Below are 25,239 nucleotides of genomic sequence, written 5' to 3'. Positions count from 1 at the left end.
AAATGCGAATTGTCAGAAGTGCAAACTTTAAGTGTTTTTTGACTTTGGGCCTTCTGGCAGCTCTTTAGTCTCCACCAAGCCTTCTGGCAATATTTCCATGCATCTGTGGGTCTTTGCTGGATGTCTATGCAAAAATTCCGGCGTGCAAGAAGTTAGTTTTTTTACGAGATTTTGACAAGTTTGAAAACCCGCTCACACTTTTGTCTTCAAGTAGGCCTTCTAACTTCACTAATACACTTCAAGGCGTTGATCTAATGGGATTGTTGCGCCAACGATTCTTATTATTAACTAAGTTTTGCAGTCTAGGATTTCGCAAGTATATTTGAAGTTTTGGACTCCCTTCCTCCATTTTTTTGCATCATGTGTTTCTGGAGCGACACACTCGTCGTACCCTCTGGGTTAGTGGATCCCATTGTAATGCATGTCTAGCAATGGAGTTATTGTCAGCTGTGAATGTATGACCTATTCACTACCCCTTTCGCCTTCTGATTAAGATGCCCACAGGTGTCTGAAGCTCAAACGACGAACGTTGACGAAGTTGTCGGTTCGAATTTTTGTGGGATGATATGATGCAGGCAAGTGTTGATAAAACCTTAGTTTCGAGTAACAGCGATGACCACTTTTAATGCGCTGCTTCCATATAGGAGAACAGAAAGAACATTGCCACGGAATAGTCTCAACTAGATGCTGGTGCCGATATATCTGCGTTCACAGATTTTAGACAAAATAGCGAAAGTGGTTCTGACGTCGTTAACGTGTCAAGCGATATTGAGTTCGGTGTCGTCTTTAGTAAGATCTACGTTTTCTAGATATACAAATGAATCGACGTCTTTAAGACTTTGTCCATTAATTGAGATAGAAGAGTGCGGTAATCCATCAAACTGAGTTGGAGTTTATCTTCCGATTCTGTTTGCCTCTCTCTCCAAACCTAGGACCATTTAGAAAGGTGTATAAACTGGTGAGAGAGTAGATGTTATCAGCATAGTCGAGGTGTTTGAGGCAAGAAGTGATTCTTTCAAGCTCTCCACGTCTTACTGAGGGTAGTTTGCTTATTTGCACGTTTCTTTCATCTCACCCAAGGAAGCCATTGCTATTGAACTTTTAAACTCATTCAATGAATGGGAGAATGTAATATTTTACCAACTTTTAAATGATTCTGAAACAGATGTATCAACATAATATATCCAGTATTTTATCATTCTACTTCTAAGAAATTCCTGCATATCTTCTATTATCTGTTGCAAAGCTAACTTAAGGAAAATGTTAAGATCACTCTACATTTGTAGATTAATGTATACAGTGCCTGTATAATTGTAAGTTGCAAAATTTTAAGTGATCTAATTTACTCGTATACGAGAATTGAACTTTCTAAATGAAATAAATTGTATACAGTTCCGAAAGTTCCATTTACCTGCGAAACAACAAAAGGTCGCAGCTCTTGATGTATTCTTAGAAATTACAATAATTTATATGACTATGAGGCCTCCGTAAATTCATGCATCATACAATCAGAGGGTAAATGAATGGTTCTGTGGATAAGTACATTAGTGCCGAACAATGAAATCTCCACTTTCCCTGAACTGCAGGTCATTTAATTGCAAAGTGTTCAATCTAGCTTTGTTAGAGCAAAGAAAGTAACGACACTGAAGTGCAACTAAAATTGTTTCAGCCTTTATTGCACTTCATAACAATACCACACCAGCCTACATACATTTTATTCATATGAAAAGAATGCCTCAATAATTTACCCAGAAACCAGTTGCTTTCTGGTCGTGCTTTCCAAGTCGAGAACGATTTGTTGCTTAAGGTTTTGTGTAAAACAAACAAAACCTTATTAAAATCGGTTTACTGTCTATCGGTCGGTCACAACTATCTTTTTTTTGTTGAACTTCATGTTGTGTACATTTTGAGTCTTAATTCTTCAGCTGATATTGAAAGTTAGGCCAGTTTTAAAAAGTACTAATTGTTACCTCAATGACCATATTCGAATAAAAAAAAATACATCCTATTTGACATGGAACATAACAAATTGCAAGTAAAGAGATTCGCAGGCAACACATTCTTACCGAATGTTGCGACAAAATGTTCATCCGTTTACGAATAAATTGGATGTGATCTCGATGGCCTCGATCTTAATAAGGTTTTGTTTTACGTAAGACCTTATAAAATGCAGGTAATGTTTAAATGAAATGCAGATATCCAAATGCGAGAAGCGTGGTTCTGTAACAGAATGTTTTATCTATAGAATGGAAAGCAATATGTTTGTGCAAATTTATGAAAAGTGCGTGCCTGCTTTGAATTTTACATAAAGTTCTTAAGAAAAGACAGCAACAACGATAGAAGGATAAAAGAGTCACTATAGGGTGAATAGGCCCTTATGCATCAAACAATGTTCAATTCATCAATTGACAATGACATTGAATGAAGCGATCTAATATATTGAGAATCATCAAAATGCTCGCTTTCTCCGGTTAAAAAGGAGTTACGACAGTGGAGTTCGAACGTTCCAGGATAAACGACACGACCCGTTCCTAATTTGAATTTACACTTTAGACCGGGAGGCGATGACAATGTCTTAAACACTATCCTCAATATATATGTCAAAATATAATTGCAGAAATTAGAGATATATAAAATAACACTGGATAATACCACGAGGCTGAATTCGATTTCAACTTACTCATCATATTTAATCCTGTTTGTGAGAGGGTCCGTATATCTTGAATGGCCGTGTTGCAGATAGGCTTCTCAGGGAGTAGGTGAGGTAAACTGAACCCGGTTTAAATGTATTTACAATTAAGGTCGAACCCCGATGCCGGCCCTCACGACTGCCTGAATATTAACTGTGAGATTCCGGTCCGGAATGGGGGATATCTCAATAGTTCAGTGGAGAGCGAGGCTTTTTATGAGCAACTGAACACAGGAAAGACTTCCTAAAGGTCAGATTGCAACCGTGATGGCTAACCTGGATAACAAAACACATTCTCCTTATTTATATTAATGGGTGGATTTTTGAAGTCGTCGATGAGTTTGTCTACGTTGCTAGCGTTGTTTCGGTTTATTAACCATAGAAATCCTCTTCGCCGCTTTATTCAAAATCTGGAAATGCAGATACTTCAACACCAATATCAAGTTGAGGATGTTCCAGAAGGGAGCAGTAGATGCTAAGCTACGGCCACTGTTACCTGAAAGCTCTAAACTTTCATCAACTCATGTCTGGTTTTTTCATCGAATTGGCTACATCAAATATGACGCACGCTCGTTTTTCTCGGAAAACCGAAGTAGATCGAGCTCATGATTCGTGTTGATATTATAGTCTGTATGGAATGTACTTAAGATAGCAAAAGATGTACTTAAGATGCTGTTAAGTCATACTTTAATGTCAGGCTTTGATGGTGAATCTTGCAGAAAGGGTGTACTCAGTACTGCTCACCATACTTTACATAAATTGTATGTGCAAGTTCCTCTTCTCTTCGCAATTGCACTACAACTTTCCGATCTTCATATTTACAGTCTGTTACATAAGAGCGTGGTCACTGTTACACGTAGATAAAAAATCAGAGCGTCCTGTTTCTTTTTCTAGGACATAGAGGGCACCTCAGTCCTTCATGCTTTTTGTAAAAAGTCAGCTCTCTCTCAAATTTAGTCTTCAATTGAGTGGTTTTTCGAAATGAGTGCTGTTTACGCCTCTCGCTTTGAGGCAATTTTTCTATGTTTGCTTGAAAAAGGACCCAAATTAACGCAAACTGCTGCTGCGAAATATATGGGAAAGTCGAAGCAGTTCGTTAGCAAGTGGATAAATCGTTATAAAAAGGTCGGTAGCGTTGATGATTTTCCTGATTGCGGAAGTGCAAGCAAAGTCTCAAAAAAAGACGAAAAAAAGATTCTCGCATTGTTCTCGAAAGATCCAACTTTGACTTTACGTGGAGCTGCTGTGAAATTGAAAGCAAAAGGTATTGACATATCTTACGGAACGATTCGCAGGCACTTGCTTGCCAATAAACTGAAATATCGCAGTACTTTGGAAAAACCAATGTTGAGTGCAAAACACGTTGAAAACCGAGTGGAATGGGCGAAGGAAAACTTGGACCGCGATTGGAGCAATGTAATTTTTTCTGATGAATCCTCCTTCTGGGCATTTCCGAATATCAAACACGCCTGGACAACCTCCACCAGTAGGATGCTTTAACGGACTGTTAAACACCCCGTCAAGGTCCATGTTTGGGGGTGCTTCTCAAACAAAGGTTTCGGTACTTTGTTCTTATTTACCGAGAATTTAAATGCCGAAAAAATGAATAAAATATATCAAAAGGCTTTGTTACCATCTGCTAAGCAATGGCATATCAAGAAAAATGAAAGCTGGATCCTTCAAGAGGACAACGATCCGAAACATCGGAGTCAAGCGTGTAGCGAATGGAAGGCGCAAAACAGAGTTGCCACTTTAGATTGGCCATCTCAGTCACCGGATGCAAATCCCATGGAAAATGTGTGGGTTCTGATGAAAATGCAGCTTCGCACACGCAAGCCATGTAATTTAGATCAACTTTCTCGACAAATTCGGAAAATTTGGAGGTCTTTTCCGGTAGAATATGCAGAAAAACTAGTGGAAAGTATGCCCCGACGGTGCCAGGCCATAATTGACAATGCAGGAGATAGGACTTGCTACTGAGGTATTTGCATTGAGTATTGACGACCAAATTATCAATAAATTTGCGAATTTTCGAAAAATCAATTGTTGTTATTATTTAACAGTGACCACGCTCTTATGTAACAGACTGTAATTGAAATTACATTCGACATGGGATCTCATTCTCTGCTTTTCAAGTTCAAAGGAAATAGCTTATGTATATTTGTCATGAAAGAAGCTTGATGTAATCGGATAAAGGATTACTATGTATTCCTAGAAAAACGGAAAGAGTGCACTTGATTGTATTATAATATTTTTACATCAGCGATACCTCTCCCTTTCTGATGAGGTGGGATAGCGATCGTCAATTTTCCGACAGTTTTTTCGTGCAAGTTGAGGTTTATCCTTGCTCGTCTCCTGAGAGACTCTAAATCAGTGTTATTACTGGAATGACGAAGAGGCTGATTTTGTTTGGACAGTTTTGTTTTCAGAGCCACATTAAAATAGTCCTAAAATTCCCCCAGTAACCTAGATTTAATAATTATTGTTATCGAAGGTATTATTGCTTGCAATATGTGGAAATATTTGTGCATAGTATATGTCGGCTGTATCCTTCATTCCCGGTATGTTTTCCACAAAAAATTATTTTATAAAGTATTTTTCCTGACCCATCTTTTATGGGTATGCATTCATAAAATGTGACCATGTGGGGCTCAATTAGTACTTTTCGGAACTAGTCCCATATTTGATATCGGGTGAAGCGTAGGAGAGTAATAGCTTAAAATATGACCCCCAAAAAGTGTAACAGGTATCGTTCTCAGAATCTAGCCAACCGAAAAATCTGAAAAAATCACAGTGGTGTATCTAAACGAAATTTAGGCCCCAAAATATATCCCATTTCAATGTCTGCACAAATAAAGTTAATAATAGTATGTTAGCATATTTTAGAAAATTAGCCGAAAACCTCCCCCTTGACGCCATCATAACATGTCAATTCACCAGTTCCACAACAAAGTGAGCTCACGTGAATGGGAAGTCACAGAGAAACATTTCGTTTCAGTTTTTTAATCATTTATATATCAATATCAATTACTCCAGAGAGATATATGTATGTAAATGCAGCTTTGGGGTAGCGCCTAATTCAGATAGATATATTTGTATATTAAACCAGCGTACTTCATATGTACACATGTATACTTTTGTGCACGAAGTAAATCGGAAATATGTGTACGATCAATTTATATACGTGCATATATAAGCATGGTATTCGGTAATAGTCAATGTTTGTTTGTTTAAGGTGAGCATAATATCTACGACTGTAATATGTACGTATTTCTTGTAGTTTGAAAAAATATGAATTAATATTTTGGGTTTTTGGCCATATATGAATGGAAAAGTGTGCGTAGAAACTTTCTCACATAAGATGAACACAAAACCTTTATACCTGAGGCGCTGGTTTCCGGTATTCCGATTTGTTTTTTTTGTGTATAGCAAAATCTAATTGAAATTGAAAAGTTTGATGCGAATCCTATAATTTTTATTTTAATTTTTTTAATATCAAAAACTATTGTTGTGGAAATCACTTAAGCACAAAACATCATCTGTTGAATGAGATGAGGTAATCAAAAATTTCAATGAAGCTTTTACGTGCGTACTTAACATCAGAGAAGACTCTCAGCTTCTGGGTCCCGGCTGCTCTGAATTTTTGGTTTATGTTGTAATATTTAATTTTACTGAACAAAACGAACTATTTAAGTGACAATCAATCTGAAGAATTTATTCCTCCAGCGAAATGGTTAGAAGTGTTCTTTATCATGGAATTGTTTATGATAAGACAATGAACATTCCGAAGGCACGAGTCATTGTTTCCAGAAGTTGGTTTTGCATTAGAAGCCTTATGTGTAATATGGGTATTTACTCAATCTATGCATTGTATTATATGAACTTTATTTTACTCATTCAATGTTGAAAGTTTTTCATTTCTTCCAAGCGTAATGAGTCAAATGCTGCAGAACACCCAACTTTTCTATGTACTTTAATGCTATCGGGATTTCCTGTTCCGAAGGAAGTTCAGAGGTATTCCATTCATATTTTATAACGGCGATTTCCTATTCAAATTGATTTCCAACTCGATCCAGATATCCCAGAGCACTAGTTTACATGGCTCAGTTGCTAGAAATAATTTGCATGGGTTGCGTTGCAAATATAGTACATACTCTGTCTTATGTCTAGTATTCGTGACCAGAATTAAGTATGCGTAAATGATTCACATGTGAAAACTACCGCCAAGTGTTTTCTTTCAATTAGGGTGAGTGAGTGTGTGAGATGTGATCATGAATGAGCTGTGCAGGTGACGCTTTCCTAATATACATGCCCGTATTTCAAGGCGTGATTGATTTCGTCGTGTTACCTTTTTTAGTCGTTCATAAATATATCAAGGTGTGTTAAGTTTCCATGGATAATTACTCAGGGTATATTGTTGAAAACAACTTCAATATCAATACGCTCTTGGGGTGTTGCTTTTCCCTACTTAGCTGGCAATGTCCATGTTTTGTTACTGGGCTCACTGATTGCGTAGAAACAACATACTAATTTCTTATCGGGAAGGGAGATTCATTCATCAACTAGGGAAGGGGGGGGGGGGGGGGGGGGGGGGGAAGTGGCTGAACAATATCCTATATTTTTCCCGGTTATTGATGTTTCTACTTACTCCGTTTATGTAAGCTTATTACTTGCACAGTATCAAGTATAGCGATAATGAAGCTGAGCATATATGTATAATATAACATATTTGCAATATAAACAAGTCGGGAAACCGGAAGCTTGACGCTTCAGGTATAAAAGGTTTTGTGTTTCCCTATGAGAGGAGCATAACGTAGTTCTCCATTGGTTACTGCCATTGCCAGAACTCAGCGATTTAAAAATCTCGAGTCAATGCTATCAGCCAATGGAGAACTGCGTAATGAAATTTTTTCATGCATTAATGCAACCTGGATGAAGTAGCATTCCCCAACTGGTGTTCTTTGTCATCGACGTATCAGCGCACGTCCGAAATCTAAAATTTACTGCAATGTCGTCCGTCTGCCACTCTCTATAGTTCTGAGTGTTGACCGACTATAAAGGACAATGAACGGCGTCTTGCGGTAATGGGTACGAAGATGTTGCATTGCACTGGTGACGTGACACGTTTCGATTACATCTGAAATGAGAATATCCGCGATCGATATGGGTTTGCATCAATCGTGGAAAAACTGCAAGAGAGGCGTTTTCGATGGTGTGGTCACGTAATTCACGCTAACGAGAATTCAACAACCAGTATTGATCAGAACATCGAAACCAATGGTAACCCGGCCAAAACAATGGTGGCTTGATACGCTGGATGGGGATTTAAACGTATCGCGATAACATCCTGATCAGGCATTTGATAAAATAAAATGACGAAACCAATCATCACGAGCCACCCCGCTTGTGAACTGAAGGCTGAAGAAAAAGATGTGAGGAGCGACGAGTGCACGACAGCTCCGAGTAATATAGCTAAAAATTCCATTGCCCTCTATTTTCTAAAAAGCGATTTAAATAAATCATTTGTTGGAAAGCCCTGTGTTGATAATGGTCAACCTCATACGTTTCACGCTCTCAGTTTAATATTATTAGCGAATGAAAACAATTTAACCAGCATCAAATATAAAAAAGGGCTAGGGAGAATTAGATTCTTCTTGAATGGAATTTTAATATTTCACTCGAATTTCAATTATTTTCGTTAATTATGACGTCAGCATCTTATTTGTATGGCTTAGAATGCTGTTAATTAGCACGAAATTGATAAGTTTGAACTCCTATAACTTTCCCACTAATAGTTGGATTTTCATGAAACCTGGCATGCGTATGCACGAGGCTGTCCTCTATGTCGGTGCAAAATTTAGTACACTTAGGATGAACTTAAGGGGAGTTTTTTAGTCTATTTCTAAAAGTTGATAATATACTATTAGTAAATTTGTTTGAGCAGATACCGGAATGGGACATCTTTCGAAGATTAGATTTCACATAAGTGTTTTACACAAAACCTTAAAAAGGGCTGCAGATAAATAGATTCTTCATAAATGTGACTTTAATATTCCACGCGAATGTCAATTATTCCGGGTAATTATGACGTCAGCATCTGATTTGCATGGCTTTGGAAGCAGTAAACTCGCGCGAAATTGCTAAGTTTGAACTGCTATAACTTTGGCTTTAATTGTCTGATTTGCATGAAATTTAGCACGTATATACGAAATATTGTCCCCTATGCTGTAACAAAATTCGGAAGTCCTAGGATGAATTTAAGGGGGGTTTTTCAGTAAATTTCTAAAAAGTAGTAATATACTATTAGTAAGTTTATTTGAGCAGATATCGGAATGGGACATATTTTGAGGCCTAGATTTCATCTAGGCGCACCACCTTGATTTTTTTTCGGATTTTTAGGTTGGGTAGTTTCCGAAAATGAGTCCTGTCTCACTTCAAGTGCGTACATTTTGACTCCTTACTCACGCACTTTGCAATTTGTGTTGTCAGTTTCGGAAAGTACAAATCGAGACCTTTCATTTGATGCCCTAAACAACTATATTCGGTGAAAAATTTTTTTGAATCCCCCTTTTGCATGTATGGGGAGCCCCCCTTTAAATTCCACCTAAATTTATGCCACTCGCTGTATGCGTGGGATTTCGTAGTTCCCATCTGTCCACCAAATTTCGTTCGAATCGGTTTAGCCGTTTTGGAGAAAAATGCGTGTGACAGACAGACAGACAGACATCGAATCGATTTTAATAAGGTTTTGTTTTACACAAAACCTTAAAAAGGAGAGGTTGTATGGATGCTGGTGGTCAAAAGGTGATATAGGTCCCAGGGCGAAACGTGGATTGGTACCCACAGTGAAGTATAAAACCTGGGAAACGCGTGTTATACCAACACCAACAGCTCTACTGCCAAACCATATCTCCACCTCCACATGGTGATCGCTGGGAGTTCTTTCTACATGAAAAAGACGGAGGGGAATGAAGGCGAGTCTCCCGCGCCTAAAAACCGGACAAAATGTACCAACTGGTCCTCCGGGTTGAGGGGTTGGGTAGGGCTGACAGCCTTACATGGAAAACCAAAGTTACGAAGTCACGGAAGGAGCTTCGGACAAGATAGATTTCAAAACGACGAACCCGGTAACGACAACGGAATAATGATTTGCGCATTTTCTCATGGAAGAAGCGCTTCCTGAACAGATCGAATGCTGCTAAGCAGCTAGCAGATACCCTGTCCCAATATAAGGCTGATGTAACAGCGTTGCAAGAGATGCGATGAACAGTGACCAGTTTTTTTGGAGAAGAGCCACTACGCCATATATTATAGTGGCCATCCAGTAAACCATGTGCTCGGGGTAGGTATTTTAGCCAAAAAACGAAACCTGTTGTTATCGGCTTTGAAAATATAAGCGAAAGGCTATGCACTCTGCATATGAGAGGCAAATTTGGAAATATAAGCCTCATAAACGTTCACGCCCCTACAGAGGGACTACAGAATCGGAGAAGGATAGTCTTCTACGAGGCAGTTGAGCGGTCCCTGGAAGCCTGTCCCAAGAACGATATCAAAATCATACTTGGAGATTTCAACAGTCAAATGGGGACGGAGCCCGTATTCAGGCGATACGTCGGCTCCCATAGCTTACATAGGAATTCCAATGATAACGGGCTGCGGATTATTCAGTTATCAGTATCGCACGGAATGGTTGTTGGAAGTACCTGGTTTGCGCGGTCCACAAACATAGGTGGGCCTCTTCAGACGGGATCACAACCAAATTGCCCATGTGCTGATCGAACGCCGCCACCTCTCAGCGTTGATGAACGTAAGAACATAGTGCTCCGAGCTCGAATTACAACTCCACCCAGAATCCCCTCTGACAATCAGGTGCGAGTGAATACTGAATATGGCCATCAGTTGCACCATTTTTTCATTGACTTTAAAGCCGCCTATGATAGCATAGCCAGGGTAAAACTGTACACGGCCATGAGAGAATTCGATATCCCGACGAAATTAATAAGATTCACTAGACTGACCCTGACCAATATGCGAGGCCAGATAAAAGCAGCGGGATCACTCTCAAGATCATTCGATATCAACAACGGTGTACAAGGGGATGCCCTATCATGCGTCCTCTTTAACCTCGTCCTGGAGCAAATGATCCGTGATGCTGAGGTAAATGCAAGGGGTACGATCCTTTTTAAGTCCACTCAACTATTGGCCTATGCTGACGATATCGACATCAAGGAAAGAACCACCCGAGACGTACAAACTGCCTTCATCCAGAAATCTGCGTACGGTTGTTGGCTGCCAACAGAGCCTATTTCATTACAAAAACTGCAAAAACGTCTCACCATAGGGTCAAAGCTATTACTGTACAAGACTATGATCTTGCCAGTCCTTATGTATTCCTCGGAAACCTGGGTTCTTAGCAAGAAAAATTGCGAACTCTTGGCCGCGGTAGAGAAAAGAATCCTCCGAAGAATTTTTGGCCCTCTACAGGAGCATGGACGATTCCGTAGCCTACGTAACGACGAAATATATTAGCGATACCACGACACAACACGGATCACTTAATCCATATGGATGAAGATAAGGGTAATATTTATGATAGAAAAGGAAGACGAGTCAGACTCTGCCTGAGATGGAGCGATGGCGTTAGTCAGGACGCTAGACAGCTTTTAGGGAATTGGTGGACCTCGGCGCAAAATCGGGGTATCTGGAGTTCCTTATTAAGGCAGGCCTAAACCGGATACCGGTTGTTGCGCCGTCGATGATGATGTGTGGATGTTCATGCTGCACAAAGGAGTGATATAGAATTATATTTGTTTACAAAAGTAATAAAATATACTGGGATTCGTTTGAAATATTTAGCATAAGTCGGAAAATCATCCGCAATGTGATCACGTTAGACAGTGTGGTCCTATTCACTACACTGCGTTATGAATCTTCTCTAACTTAGCGCATTCTTTAGTTTCTTATTATTCGATTTGTCTCTATTTAGTGAATATAAGTATGAGTAAACATGAAATAGGAACTTCTTCCAGGTGAAACATTTGGCCATTGGTAACTTGGATTCACACATTGTGATATACTGCATAAGTTGAAATCGTGTAACTCGGATAGCACTCTCCCCGATTTCAGCTCCGAAAAATTCGTTAGCAGTATCAAGCAGCAACTAAATACCTTGCTAGAGATGTGAAGTATGAATAATACATAATACATGCAGCTACAATAAGGAGAGAATCACAAATATTGCTGTGGATTGAATGCGATTAGAAAATATTTACTGAGACTATTTTTTACCGAAATGTTAGTCATAAATGACGCTTTACTTCGACATGATCCCACCTGCTTGTAAGTATGGTTAGCAGTACTGAGAATCAAATAACAAATGAAATGTTCAATGACTAGTAGGTTTGGAGTTTCCTCGTTAAATATTCTCGTCTGTAAGAATGCGACGATGTAATTTATATTTGTGGGCCTCTTTTATTTGTAGTGTTGAACTGAACCCATAACCAAAATATATCCGTCAGGAGGGTGCAGTTACTACTTTTCACCCAATGCATTTGGTTGTTGTTGCGTTTATGTATGTTATACAAATTATTTGAGGTTTTTATTCCAACGAGTTACTATCATTCCTCTAGTTAACTCGTGCAAAAAAGGCATAATTTTGTGAATATTTTTTAGATGACGCAGTTGCAGCCTATTTATTAAAACCAATGGTACATTAACTTATGACATTCGAAGAATATTATGTAAAATTTTCATGACGACATATTAAAAAATAAGACAATGGCAGCAAGTAGCAATTAACTCAGTGCTGGATAATCTGAAATCAAAAAATCAAAGTTCATTAGATGATAGCTTTCCCCAGTTAATGTTTTTCGAAATTTCAATTTTTCACTTAGAAGTGAAAAACGCAATTTTTGTGGAAATAAATCGAGTATTTTATCATTGCAAAATAGAAAATACTAACAAAATTGAAAAAAAAACTGTCCAATGTAACCTCCTAAATTACGTATAGAAATGGTGTGCAAAATTTCAAAATGACGAATCCTGCCTGTATTCTGTCAGGTCCCGGCTCCGCTCGGCTTGTCGCGCTTGGTCCATTACTGATTCGTATGCCTTGCATAAACGTTAGTAAAGCAAAAAATCTTCTTCGCCTGCAACCTCAACGATGCCAGAGGTTCCATTCAAGGGCTTTAGTGAGATTTTCCAAATAAGTTGGTTCGAACTCTCATTGCTGTTCTGCGTAAAACCTCCGACAAATCTCTCCAGGAGGACATCTTTGTTCAGATCTTCATAGATTGGCTTGATGACATCCAAAACATCCTTGGGAAGAGCACTATACCTGTGTTTGAACGAATCGAATGCTTTACCAGCTGCAGCTTTTCAAATGGCATTCGAACCACATATAAGACGTGGTTGGACGGCTATATCTTTCTTAGTTTTACTTCGATTCATTTCAAATTTTCTCACAATATTCTTCAAAGGTACTCTATTCAGAGAATCAAATACAATGAAAAAAAGTTTAAAAACGCAATTTCCACAAGCTTGGTGAGTGAATTAGAAAATTGGTCAGGATGCTGGAGGACGAAAAAGGAGTCAACTCACCAATAAGATGCAATTGCAAGGATTGAAGCTACTTATAAGAGATTGAATGATGGGACGAGAACACGAAAGAAGCGATTCGAAAGAGTAACTTCTCATAATCGAATCTGGGATTCGTTCCATGGTAAAGAGGAAGCATACCCTGAATCAAAAGTAAACAGGAAATTATGCTACCGAGGAGGACATAGTCGCGCGTATGGCGACACTGTCCTTCCTCAAGAAAGCGCGAAGGTACTGGCAGTACGATGAATAAAAACAGACTGGGTTGCCTGTTGCATTCGCGAACAGCTGATAATTATAAAGGGATTCAAATTATTGGAGTGTGGACACTCATTCAAAAAGTGTAAAGTTAAATAGGATCGATCCAAACTATGCAGCGGATCCGGAGTTTAAGGACATACAGCGAACAACTGCGATAAGAAGCCATCTTGTATGTTCTGCAGAAAAGACCAGCGCAAGGACGCTAGTCACACTGGCAGTAATAGAGTTGGTGTTCAGGAGGGTCTTGAAAACTATGAAATTATTATGAGGATAATATAAATAAATCCGAATAGTAGATGTCGTTCCAATCAGGCAACCATGTAGAAATACAAATTATAGTGCGTTGATTCAGGACAAGAGTCAACAAGCCAGAGTGTGGACGTGTGCGAAACAAGCGTTCGAAGAAATCGGTCAACTGGGCCCAATTAAATGGCATTGATTTTATAGCTGCTCCGCTCGATCCAACGAAGTCAATCGACGATCTAATCTAATATGTTCTCAATAATATTACAATCCGAGGATCGTGGAGGAGAAGGGGGTATATCGCTCCCGAAATATAATCAAGACAAAAAATTGTATTATACTTTGGGGAAGTTACTCCTTGTCTATTAACTATAGGCTGGACTACAAGCATCAGGCGAAAATTTAATCTCTTGGAAAATGCCCTCGTTGTCCGTCCCCTAGCAGCTCCACACCATAGACTAACGATTGTGAAGTACTAACTAGTCATTTTTTGAGTTCTTGATGCCATTATTACAAGTTTTTAGTTCTGGTCGGATTTCAATTTTGCCTACGAAAAGACAGTTAATTCATGATCGCTCTCATAAGGGATTTTATTCCGCCTTGCATCCAACAGGCTGTACGTTACATCCTTGTAAAAAACACAAAATATATAGAACTTCTTTTATACCCTTTCTGAATGCTTATGTAGTTCTTACGACGGTGTTCACATTTCAATTTCAGTCATTGTAAATTAAGATCGATAGTGCATTATTGCAAAAATCGAAACCGTGATAGAAGCAATCGCGGCAGTCAATTCATGCCCTCTGAATTCACGTTTTAAAGGAGTGAAAAGAATCTTTGCAATAATCCCCAAAGATGTAAGGAATGCGCTTAACTTGGTTAACTTGTCCTTCATCAAAATGCCGTCTATTAGAATAAATACTCCTAGCTACCTGAGGAATATTGAATATAGTGAAGTCATGACTGCTACGAAATATCGGTGGACCTAAATCCACGACTGTAGTGTTTTGCCCTCTCTGGAGTCATTAGTTTGATTTTGCTCTATACCGCTCCTGCATGCTGTGTGGTTTTAAAGCCCGAGGAAATCAGAAGAGGTTTTTGGCGATTATATAGGATATGTACCCTGATGGTAAGTAGCAGCATTTGAAGGATATCGGATGACGCTAGTTGTAACCGTTCTGCTGCCCAGAAATAGATGACACAAATCTACACCAGGAAATCGACAACCTAAAACGATGTGAAAATGTACCTTTGGTACGAAGCAAAGAAAGTAAATACAATTGCTGACATGGTTAGTAAAGTTCATGCAATATCGGAAACCATGTTTAAAATTGTATTTACAGCATAATTGCTAACCGACCACGCGAAGTAACATCCAGAGATAGCTCCGCGAGTATGGCTTACTACTTCGGCGCCGATTTTCTGTTCGTGAATCCTGCTGTTCCCGCTGACAGTGTTTCGTACATTTCACGTCCATCATTCACCCAATAATAATATTACTATAGAACTCGCCTGAGTGTACTAGTTGTGTAAAACGGTCTGCAAAAGTAGTGCTTATTCGAGTTTCAATTATGTAAAAACCAAAATTTCCTCACACAGAAAAACACAAACCCATTCATGTCTATAGCGTCCAGTATTCGTTTTCCCAACTTCTTTATTATTTGAGGAAGTAAACATATTGCAAAAATAACACTCACACCTTGAATATGAATGAACTCATTGGGGACGTTGGTCATCTAGGTGGTAACTTGAAAGCCTCACGACCCTGTCAAGCCTATGAATTGCGAATGCAATCCAAACGAGCGGACTTCACTTTGCTAAATGGTTCGTCTATGAACCTTCCTTGATCTGAGATGGATATTTCAGCGGTTTCAGCGAGATAGCAGAAACCGGAAGCTCGACGCTTCAGGGATGAAAGGTTTTGTTTGTTTCGTATATTTGAGTGTAGTGTAGTGTGGAGAGTATTTTAAGGCTTGGACAATGTATAAGAGCGATTTCATGATTGTTTTCCGATTTTTCGGTTGGGTAGTTGCTGACAATGAGTCCGTTAAAGATATCATGACTTTTAACCCCCGCACTCCCAGCCCACTAGCATATATAAGAACCCCTTAAACTCCACGTAGAAAGATAAAACGTACTGCATGTGTGGGCGCTTAAAGTTCCCACCAGGCCTACGCGGGTACCATGCTGATAATTTGTTCAATTTTTACCTAATTCGTTCAAGTTTAGCTAAAAGCGAATAGAAGCCAAGAAGAATTATTACGCCCTTTTTCTCGGACGTTCCTGTTTCAACTGCTGAACGGAGTGGACTATTGGATCCTACAATGTTTTGGTATTCTGGATAAAAGTAGATAATAAGTTCTGGTAATACTCACATGCTATAATGCTCTCCACAATAACGAGACACACTATAAGAAAAGCTAAATAATTCATCACTGCACATGGTTTCAGTGAAAGCGTTTTAAGGGACTCCATTTTTACTCAAAGAGGTGTTCACAGAGCCAAATTATTCGCACTAATTATTCAGGTCTTTTTTCAAACTCGCACTACAGAATAAGATACCGTTTATCATGTTTATCACTTGAATTTGGGTTTCACTTTATCATTTTTCAAGTATCACATCAGCATACAATAGGACCATGACGAGAAAGCTTGGATGTGATCGAAATACGAATCAAAACATTGATAAATTATTAACACAAGACGCGCGCAGTTTTCAAGGACTGTTTATTTCGCGTTTACTGGCAAAGTAGTGCGGTCTGCACATTGACGCGCGTTCCGGTTATGCACATTCAAATTGTTACATCATCGACAAAACTCAATTGCCTCACGCTGAATTTATAGAATTCTATTATTGAGTAGAGTACTTGGAGTTATGACTTTGTCGTGTATCTGAAAAGAGACAAATATGTATATTAATAAAGAACGAATCTGGTTAGTTAACACTTAAATATTAATGAGACCTGGAAACAACTCCGGGTGAAATCATTAATGGGTTAACTCTATTTGTTGCGCTAAAAATAGTTTATATTCATGATTTTTACGTAAACTACGAAATTATTTTTGAAGATTAAGCGACCCTTAATTACGCATCCAGTTGTTGTTGGGTTTGACTAATTGGAGATCCCTCTTTTTTGAGCTAAATCCTAAATTTCCAGAGGTAGAGGCAACTCATCAGACGCTGTCTCACCTCTGTCCCGGGAGCGGTGTGTCCAAAAGTGGCTAATTTCGGCCTAGTTTGGATATAAAGGTGGATTTCACTTGAATATAATTCGCACTCATATTGTGTTTGCGATTATGTTATTATACTATTATATAAAGGTGTGATTTTCCACCACCCAGGGCAAAGGTGAGGTAGTGTCTGATGAGTTGCAACACATTTAATTGGTTGTTGTAGTTACACAGCAGCAAATTTTTGGTGCATTATTAAACTTTTTTTTTCGTAAATTTTGGTGGTTTTTCTGAATAAGTCATGAAAATTTCAAAGAATTTATTTCGATAGATTTTGGGCAGATTTTCAACATGCAGTTCCGAAAAAAATACGCATTTAAAAAGTAGAATGCGCTTTTTAACCATAAAAACTTAACTGACCATTAATCCACTATATATTATAATAATAATAATCGTTGGCGCAACAATCCATATTGGATCAGGGCCTTGAAGTGTTTTAGAGCACTTCATTCAAGACCGTAACGGTACACTACTTTACACTGTAGGAGGCAATGTGATCAGCATTGCGCTCGTCCGAGATTATTTCCCTGATTTGACTCAGGTACTCATTCACAGCTGAGTCGACTGGTATCCGACGTCAAATCACGATACAAATCCCACAGCTACCAGTGAGATGTGAACCGCGATCTTCTTGCGTTCTAACCACTCAACTATCCGGACACACACACATCCACTATACCTAGTCCATAAACCTTAGGTTTCTTGAAGGAACACATGTAAAGCCTTCGCTTCAACTCTTATGATTTTAGCGAAGTCATTCGAACGCCATTCGGACCGATAAATACGCGCTTTATTAAGGCGATCGACGTAAATCTAGCATGCGACATTTTACCTGTTTAACACTGTAATTTCCGAACGACTCCGAACATTAATAAACCACTTTGCCCATATATTCTACACTATATCTAGATACAATTGATGCAAAAAAAATTTGATTCCTCGGATTCGACACACGGGATGATCCCCTTAAATATGGTAGTTCTAGTATTTTGGCGCATTAATTTTCCATTGTTCGCATTTAAAACTAACAACTGACTCTTTTCGGACCTTCGCACTCTACCCTTTTCCAACCAATGTCAAAACTAATGCCAGCTTCAAAAATTACCAATCGAGATCGATGATTTGAAACCCCACAGCATTGTACTCGGCGAAAAAAAATAGACACACTCATTTTCCTTTGTTATGCCCAGGTATATTTGTGTACTGGAAGAAATCAATAAATCAAATGATACACTTGCCCTTGAACTTCGTAACCACGTAGTCGCGGAAGTAATCGGACCCGAGTCTGCAATGGGAATCAAGTGTGCGCCCGTTTTCTAATATGCTGTAAAACACTTTTTACAGATTCCTGAGTAGCTCCACCAATATGAGAAGTGGATCTGGCAGGTCAGTGGGGCAAATTTATCTTGCCAGTAGAACAATGCTAGCCTGGCATTTCTTACTGAAACTTCAATGACGATTTAAGCACAATATAGCCATTGGATCAATGAGGATATTTCGATGCATTTTGTACTCATAGTCCTTATCGTAATTGAATACTGCTTTATTGGGCTTTTAGCTTCACGCCGTGTTTTTTTCTCTTCAGAAATCACAGCAACCAGTAAACGTTTTTGTTTGAAGATTTATAATTCGTGCATCTAGTTGTTGAGATGTTTCGGCAGTCCTTGAAATGGAGGCTCAAACTCTCATGTTGTCAAGTCATGCACCTTGCTTTTCCGATGTTTCAGCAGCTCTTGAAGTAGAAGCTCTGATCCGGTTCTATTTTCGGCGTTGGTCTTATTTTAGCGCCATCTAGGGGCAGTTTACGCTACCAGTGAGATTCGAACCGCGACCTTCCGTACAACAGCCTTGTGCTCTAACCACGCAGCTATCTAGACACACACGAAGTGACGAGTAGGCCCGAACTATTCGCGAATATCATTGAGGCGTGTCTGAAAGAAGGTATATCCCCGGACCATAGAATTATCCTACCCTCACCCTCAGACTCAGCTTAATATCGACTTTTACATGTCAATGAAACGGTAAAGGCGTTGTCTGTCTTTTTCATGATGAATGTAACAAGCATGGATTTGCACCTGGGAAAAAACACAATCAGTTCTGGCAAGCGCTGTACCGTGTTGACTTAGGTAATGGATAAGAAATATTGGCTGGAATAGTTGTCACTGAATACTTGCTGAGAGTCGTACTGCTTTATGTGCCGCTCGTATGGATAGAAAAGCTTACATATTGGCAAAAGTGGAAAAAAGTTAAATACTGTTCACCGCCTGATGGCTTTCAGGGTTTGCAGTGCCTTTAGAACAATAGAGGGTGTTTTAAGAGATAAAATCCCAATTGATTTGAAGACAGAAGGATTTATCGGCAACGGGGATTCGTCGGCATAGGCATGTTGTCATAATATAAACTTGTAAATGTTGAAAGCGCAGATTGTACGAGTCGTCGAAGAGTCGTTGGTCGAACGAAGTTATTCCTAAATTTGCGGAATGGATCGAGTCACTTGTATATAAACTATAACCTTAAACTTACAGCACTTGAAGGGCTATTATAGATAGAACCCAGGCCGCTTTGGATTGAATGATTTTCTGCATTGTCTTAGATTAGCACGTTGAAGACGCCGAAAGGCGTACTGAAGGTCAGCGTATGCTTTGAGAAGTTGAGGCAATGTTGAGCGAGGTATTGAGGGGAGCAAGAGCGAGAAGGCTTTAAAGTATTTGTCTATTGGCAGGGAGGAAGGGGTACGAGTGGTTGGTTAGTAGGTTTCGTTCTAACTCGGTAGGAATTCAGTTTGAAGCTTATAGAAATCCTGAACAAACTTCTTCAAGGTTGGGAATGAATTTTATAACGGAAACTGTCCTCACAACTAGGCAGCCTTAATGCTACACAAGTGATGGGTTTGCAGCAGCGAGAAAAGCACAAAAATCCATGCCACCCAGGATTAAAACTCTGGGCAACGAAATCAAAAGGCTATCACTCATCAAACCCAAGCATCGCGTCTTGTTTAGTGTATGTGAAATGTAGATTATTAGCCGAATTTTCCTTGCCGAAATCTGCTCCGATTTGTTTGGATGCTCTGTTTGAGAATTTGTAGAGGATGAGATCCGTTTTTGATGATTCTGATCGGGTAGTGAAATAAACAACAATAGTCATGGCGAGACGGTGGCTTTTTCCTAATGAACAAATAAACTCTCCACAGAAGAGAATTGAAAAATAAGGCAAAATCGATTTTTTCAAAGTTTTTGTCAATATAAACTTGGACCCAAATTTGGATATGATGGTGATAGAAGCTAACCATGCCTGTTTTTCCGGGGTCTGCTCTTCGTGATCGGTTTTGTTCTATCAAAGGCCTGACCTGGATGAAGTCGCATCTTGAAATGCTTTGAAATCACCATCCAGCGTATCAGGGTACTGTTGTTTTGGTCAGCCTTTTGGCCGCTTACCATTTTTGGATATAAGTAAGTAACGATGCAGCGTGTATTGCGTCAGTTGTTCTCCAGTTCTTGATAAATCTGGCTTGATTCACGATTATTTGAACTATTTTGTGAATATGGTTGTCAAGATTGCGCTCAAAAATCTTCATAGTATGGGACGGCAACCGGATCGGACGGTAATTTGAACATACTGCTACCTTTTTTCCTATTTGAGTTTCTTACTAGTCAGATGGTGTTCTACCTTCCTGAATAACCCGCTTGACGCATTCATTGAGCTACAGTGTTGGTTCCCAGCCCTTCGCTTTCCAAAGCTCAGAAGCGGTAAATGGTGTACCAATCAGGCCCAGGGCGGAGACTAGAGGTGATCAATTACTTAAATTACATGGGAAAACCAAACGCATACACTTGAGGTTTGAGATATTAAAAGATTTCTAATATAATTATGGAAAAGATTGAATTTTTAAGAAATTGAATTTCGTTGCATGTTTCTTCCTATAACCTCATTAATGACAACACTAGTTTCAAAGAGACGTCGAAGGAGTCACTTCAACCTTCGCTTGAAGGACCGAAAATCATTTCTTTTATAAAACTGAAGAGAAGAAAGCATGAATATGGCGGGTACAGGAATAAAATTTCAACCTTACCAATGCTATCCAGTCCACGGGGACAAAAAACGTGAATGCAACGTTGGATTTTCATAGGCAAGAAGTTTCTGATGTTTCGATCATGCATAGCAGGCAGGTTTTCGACAAGGAGGCTTTGACTGGAGAAGTTGTTGTGATTGGGTGTGGATATTATGTCACCTTATTGACAAAAAAAGCATCGAATGAGTTCGCGGAAAAGAGGTCCAATTCTGCACTTTGAAAATGGCTTCAATCAATCACTACAGCTGTTTGAATTGTGATATTCCTCGAATAATTGTCCAATTGGCAATGTTCATGCAGTTTTTCCAATATACTTTGCAGCTACCATATCTGTTTGACAATTTTCCTAATACGAACCGTTTCGATAAAGGGAAGTTCAAGACGTAAATAGTGGAGTAGATGCGAGATGAAATATACGAAAGCTCTGCTACATTAACTAACAATCAACGAAATTAAAAAAAAATAGATACGACACTTGAAATCTTGCTGATTAGCGTATCCATGAGAAATTCATTTTGTGCTGTGTTCCTTCATGAAGGGAGGTATCACTCTGGCTCGGAATGAGTACTTGGGCCACTAATAATGGTGGCATTTGTAGATCTTGTAATTGTAGTATTTGTAAATAGATCTTTTGAAAGCCATTGTATAGTTGAATAATTGAAACAACTTGAAACCGATCAGATTACACTAAATATAATAACAAATGAAGCGAGCATGAGCGTGAGAAGAATCTGAAATAAGGAATACTCTATAACATGGAAAACTGACATAAAATTGGCCGTAATCATCGCAAGAAAACTTACATTAGTAAGTAGAAAGTAAAAAAATGAAATCATGGAGGACTGAGCGAACTGTGAAGTAATGAAAAACAAAGTAAGTTTGCAAACACTAGATTCTAACAACCTTTGCAAGATAAGATAATTTTGTTCTAAACACTAAAGGCACGCACGTAAATTAAGCTTTATCCACTTGAGAAAGTTTTTGAAGTGAAAGGAAACGAAAAATTCCACACCACTCCCGAAGTTTTCACTAAACTAACTGAAAATAATGCATACAACAAACAGCCAACTTTTAATCTTTTTTAAATGGATAAAGTTCTCAGGACAAGTGTCGCAATATCTACTACAACTATTCACACCATAAAACAGATAATTTTATTACATATAAACAACATTCAGATTGCTCTTATCAGCAATACGTCGAAGAAGAAAAGGCGCGAGTAGCATAATGTGATTAATTATTCTTATTTATGGTTGTTTTGCCACTTATTAAAAAAAGGAATAACAAATTCAAATACATTTGTAAATGGGTACGTATGTCCGAATGTGTAGATTTCTTATCAGCACATTCCGTTTCATTATAGAATACATGTACCGCAAATGCCTTTCCCTGCTTCAGCACTGTAGATAAACTTTGAGCACTATACAATGATATTCTGGGTATAAATAACAATATTTATTCCGAATCTGCCGCAAAATAGGAAACAAGTCGAGGAATCGGAAGCTGGACGCTTGAGGTATGGAAGGTTTTGTGTATTTCTTATATAAAGACATTTGAGTGTGCATTTGCTCCATTAGTACGTAGCACGTAATATATACATATATTATGTGAGAGTATTCATTTGCGGGTGATGATGACATTCATATGGTAGTCTTGAATTTGTAAAGAAGCGACAAATTTGACCTATTATAACTTTCTTGGTAATAGTGTGACTTCCACCAAACTTGGTGATAGCTTGGTAAGATGATGCACCATTTTGCAGCCTACATTACTGCAAAATTTCGCGGTGCTAGGATGAACTTAAGGGGAGTTTTGCAGCCATTTAGCAAAAATTATAGTAACATACTATTATTAACTTTATTTAAAACAAGTCGTGAAACCGGAAGCTCACCGCTTCAGGTATGAAAGGTTTTGTGTATTTCCATTATAAAGAGATTTGAGTGTGCATTTGTCTCATTAGCATGTAGTACGTAAAATATGCATATATTATGTGAAAATTTCCACTTTCAAGTAATATTTACATTCATAGTCTTGAATTTGCAGAGAAGCGACAGTTTTGACCTAGTATAACTTTGTTAGTAACAGTGTGATTTTTACCAAATTTGGCAGGATCATGCTCTATGCTGTAGCCTACATTTCTGCAATTTTGTGATTGTAGAGTGAACTTAAGGGGGGTTTTCCTGTCAATTACTAAAAAATCTAGTAATGTACTATTATTAACTTTATTTTAACAGGTATCGGTATGGAGAGTAGTTCGGAGCCTAGGCACCATATAGCGGCAGCCCCCTGATTTTTTTCAGATTTTTCGGTTAAGTAGTTTCTGAGAATGGGTTCGTTAAAAAAATGACCACTTTCAACCCCCCGCACTCCCAAACTTTTCAATAAGTGTCAAAACTAAGACCGGCTTCGAAAAGTACTCGAGACCTTTAATTTGATACCCCACATGACTATATTTGATGAAAAAAAAAATGTACACCCCCCTTTTGCATGTATGGGGACCCCCCCTTAAATTCGACGTAAAAGGATGTAACTCACTGTATGCGTGAGCGTTCACAGTTCCCACCTTTCTACCAAATTTGGTGCCAATCTCTATAACCATCTCCGAGAAAAATGCGTGTGACGGACAGACAGACAGACAGACAGTAAACCGATTTTAATAAGGTTTTGTGTTTACACAAAACCTTAAAAATATCAGTATTTCGGAGGCTCGGCACCATATAGTGGCAGCCTCTTGTTTTTTTTTTCAAATTTTTCGGTGGGGTGGTTTCTGAGAATGATTCCGTTAAAGAGATGATTAATTGCGACCCCCTGCACTCCCCACGTTTCCAACAAATGTCAAAACTAAGACCGGCTTCAGAAAGTACTAATCGAGACCTTTCATTTGATACACCACATGACCTGAAAAAAAATTTACACCCCCCTTTTGCATGTATGTCCCCCCCCCCCCTTAAATTCGACGTAAATGGATGTAACTCATTGTATGCGTGAGCGTTCACAGTTCCCACATTTCTACCAAACTTAAAGTCAATCGCTGCACCCGTCTCCGAGAAAAATGCGTGTGACGGATAGACAGACATACAGTAAACTGAATTTATTAAGGTTTCCTTTTACACAAAACTCTAAAAACGCAGTTGGTAAATATGTGTAATGAGAAACTGATAAGTGAAAACGGGTTTCTTTTTTGCCTCGCCACCAAAAGAAGGTTAATCTATACTACATTCTTCAAGGCTATAAATCATCCACAGACCAAATCTTCTATTAGATTAGAGGCAAGGCCTGTTGTGTTCTGGAGTGTCTGCTTCCTGCCATGTTGAAGGGAGGACGCGGGATTAATATCCTTAAAGTGGCATCAAAGTCCTGCCTTTCTGAGACTGCATCACTGGTTATTGATATTGAGCCGTCACGAAGAAGCTACATATTTAATTCCGAAGTAAAGTTACCTTTGGCGTCTGAGTCTTTTAACTTTCCCCTGCGAATTCGTTCAATCGGTCAGGCCTTTTCATTTATCAAATAAGTCTCCAAATCTGTCTAGCTTCCTCCTCTTTTATGCATATAATTCACTTTCTAGATTTCCCTATTAAGCCGTGGTCTTTTACGCCCACTTTTGTTCAATTGATGAATATGTGGATTGGCAATCACGGAATAAACCAAGCAAGTTTAACTCTGCAAAGTCAACATTCCAGAATTTTACCTTGGATTTGGGATAACTTTAACAGTAAAGAAGGAGAACATGCTAGTAAATTTAGGATGTGATTAAATATTGAAGGCTTCTAAAGATATTGCAAACGTGCCTTTGTCAATGGGTACTATCTCTTACCTCAAAGAAAAAGATTGTTGCCGTAAATCCCTAAGTGGAGCATAGCGCGTCGACCTTCATTCCCGGCAATGTGTTTCAATTCTCTCCAAATTTTCCGAGAAACATGCACTTCTCCTCCACTGTTTTACGCAACGTATTTCTTGGGCGGCACACTCATTGGCTATCCTGGGATAATACTCCCGCCTTCTGATCACCACGTCCACAAGCATTTGGCCCATGCGTTGGCTAAGTTGTAATTTTCTCAGGCTAAAATACCCCGATGATATGCCGCTGACATCAAGTTCAATGCGGCCGTCGGAAGAAACAAGGCTTCAACACAAATTAATTAATGCT

The 25,239-nt window shown here is 38.9% G+C and overlaps 1 protein-coding gene across 9 annotated transcripts in view; it reads right to left on the bottom strand.

Moving 5' to 3' along the window:
- Positions 1-25,239, bottom strand: part of LOC119649969 (platelet-derived growth factor receptor alpha) — a 157,111-nt gene that overhangs the window by 31,774 nt on the left and 100,098 nt on the right. For 8 of the 9 annotated variants that reach the window (XM_038052417.1, XM_038052476.1, XM_038052408.1 and 5 more), the window contains one exon: positions 16,165-16,681. In XM_038052417.1, coding sequence (XP_037908345.1) covers positions 16,165-16,264 — 100 coding nt within the window. In that variant the 5' untranslated portion in view covers positions 16,265-16,681. Of the gene's footprint in view, positions 1-16,164; positions 16,682-21,992; positions 22,011-25,239 lie in introns of those variants that run through there. The other variant, XM_038052424.1, reaches the window with a different exon arrangement.

Source organism: Hermetia illucens, chromosome 1 (assembly GCF_905115235.1).
Source record: "Hermetia illucens chromosome 1, iHerIll2.2.curated.20191125, whole genome shotgun sequence".
In the NCBI taxonomy this organism is placed as follows: domain Eukaryota; kingdom Metazoa; phylum Arthropoda; class Insecta; order Diptera; family Stratiomyidae; genus Hermetia; species Hermetia illucens.
The sequence above is the reverse complement of the archived record's forward strand: the minus strand, read 5'-3'. Positions and strand labels throughout refer to the sequence as shown.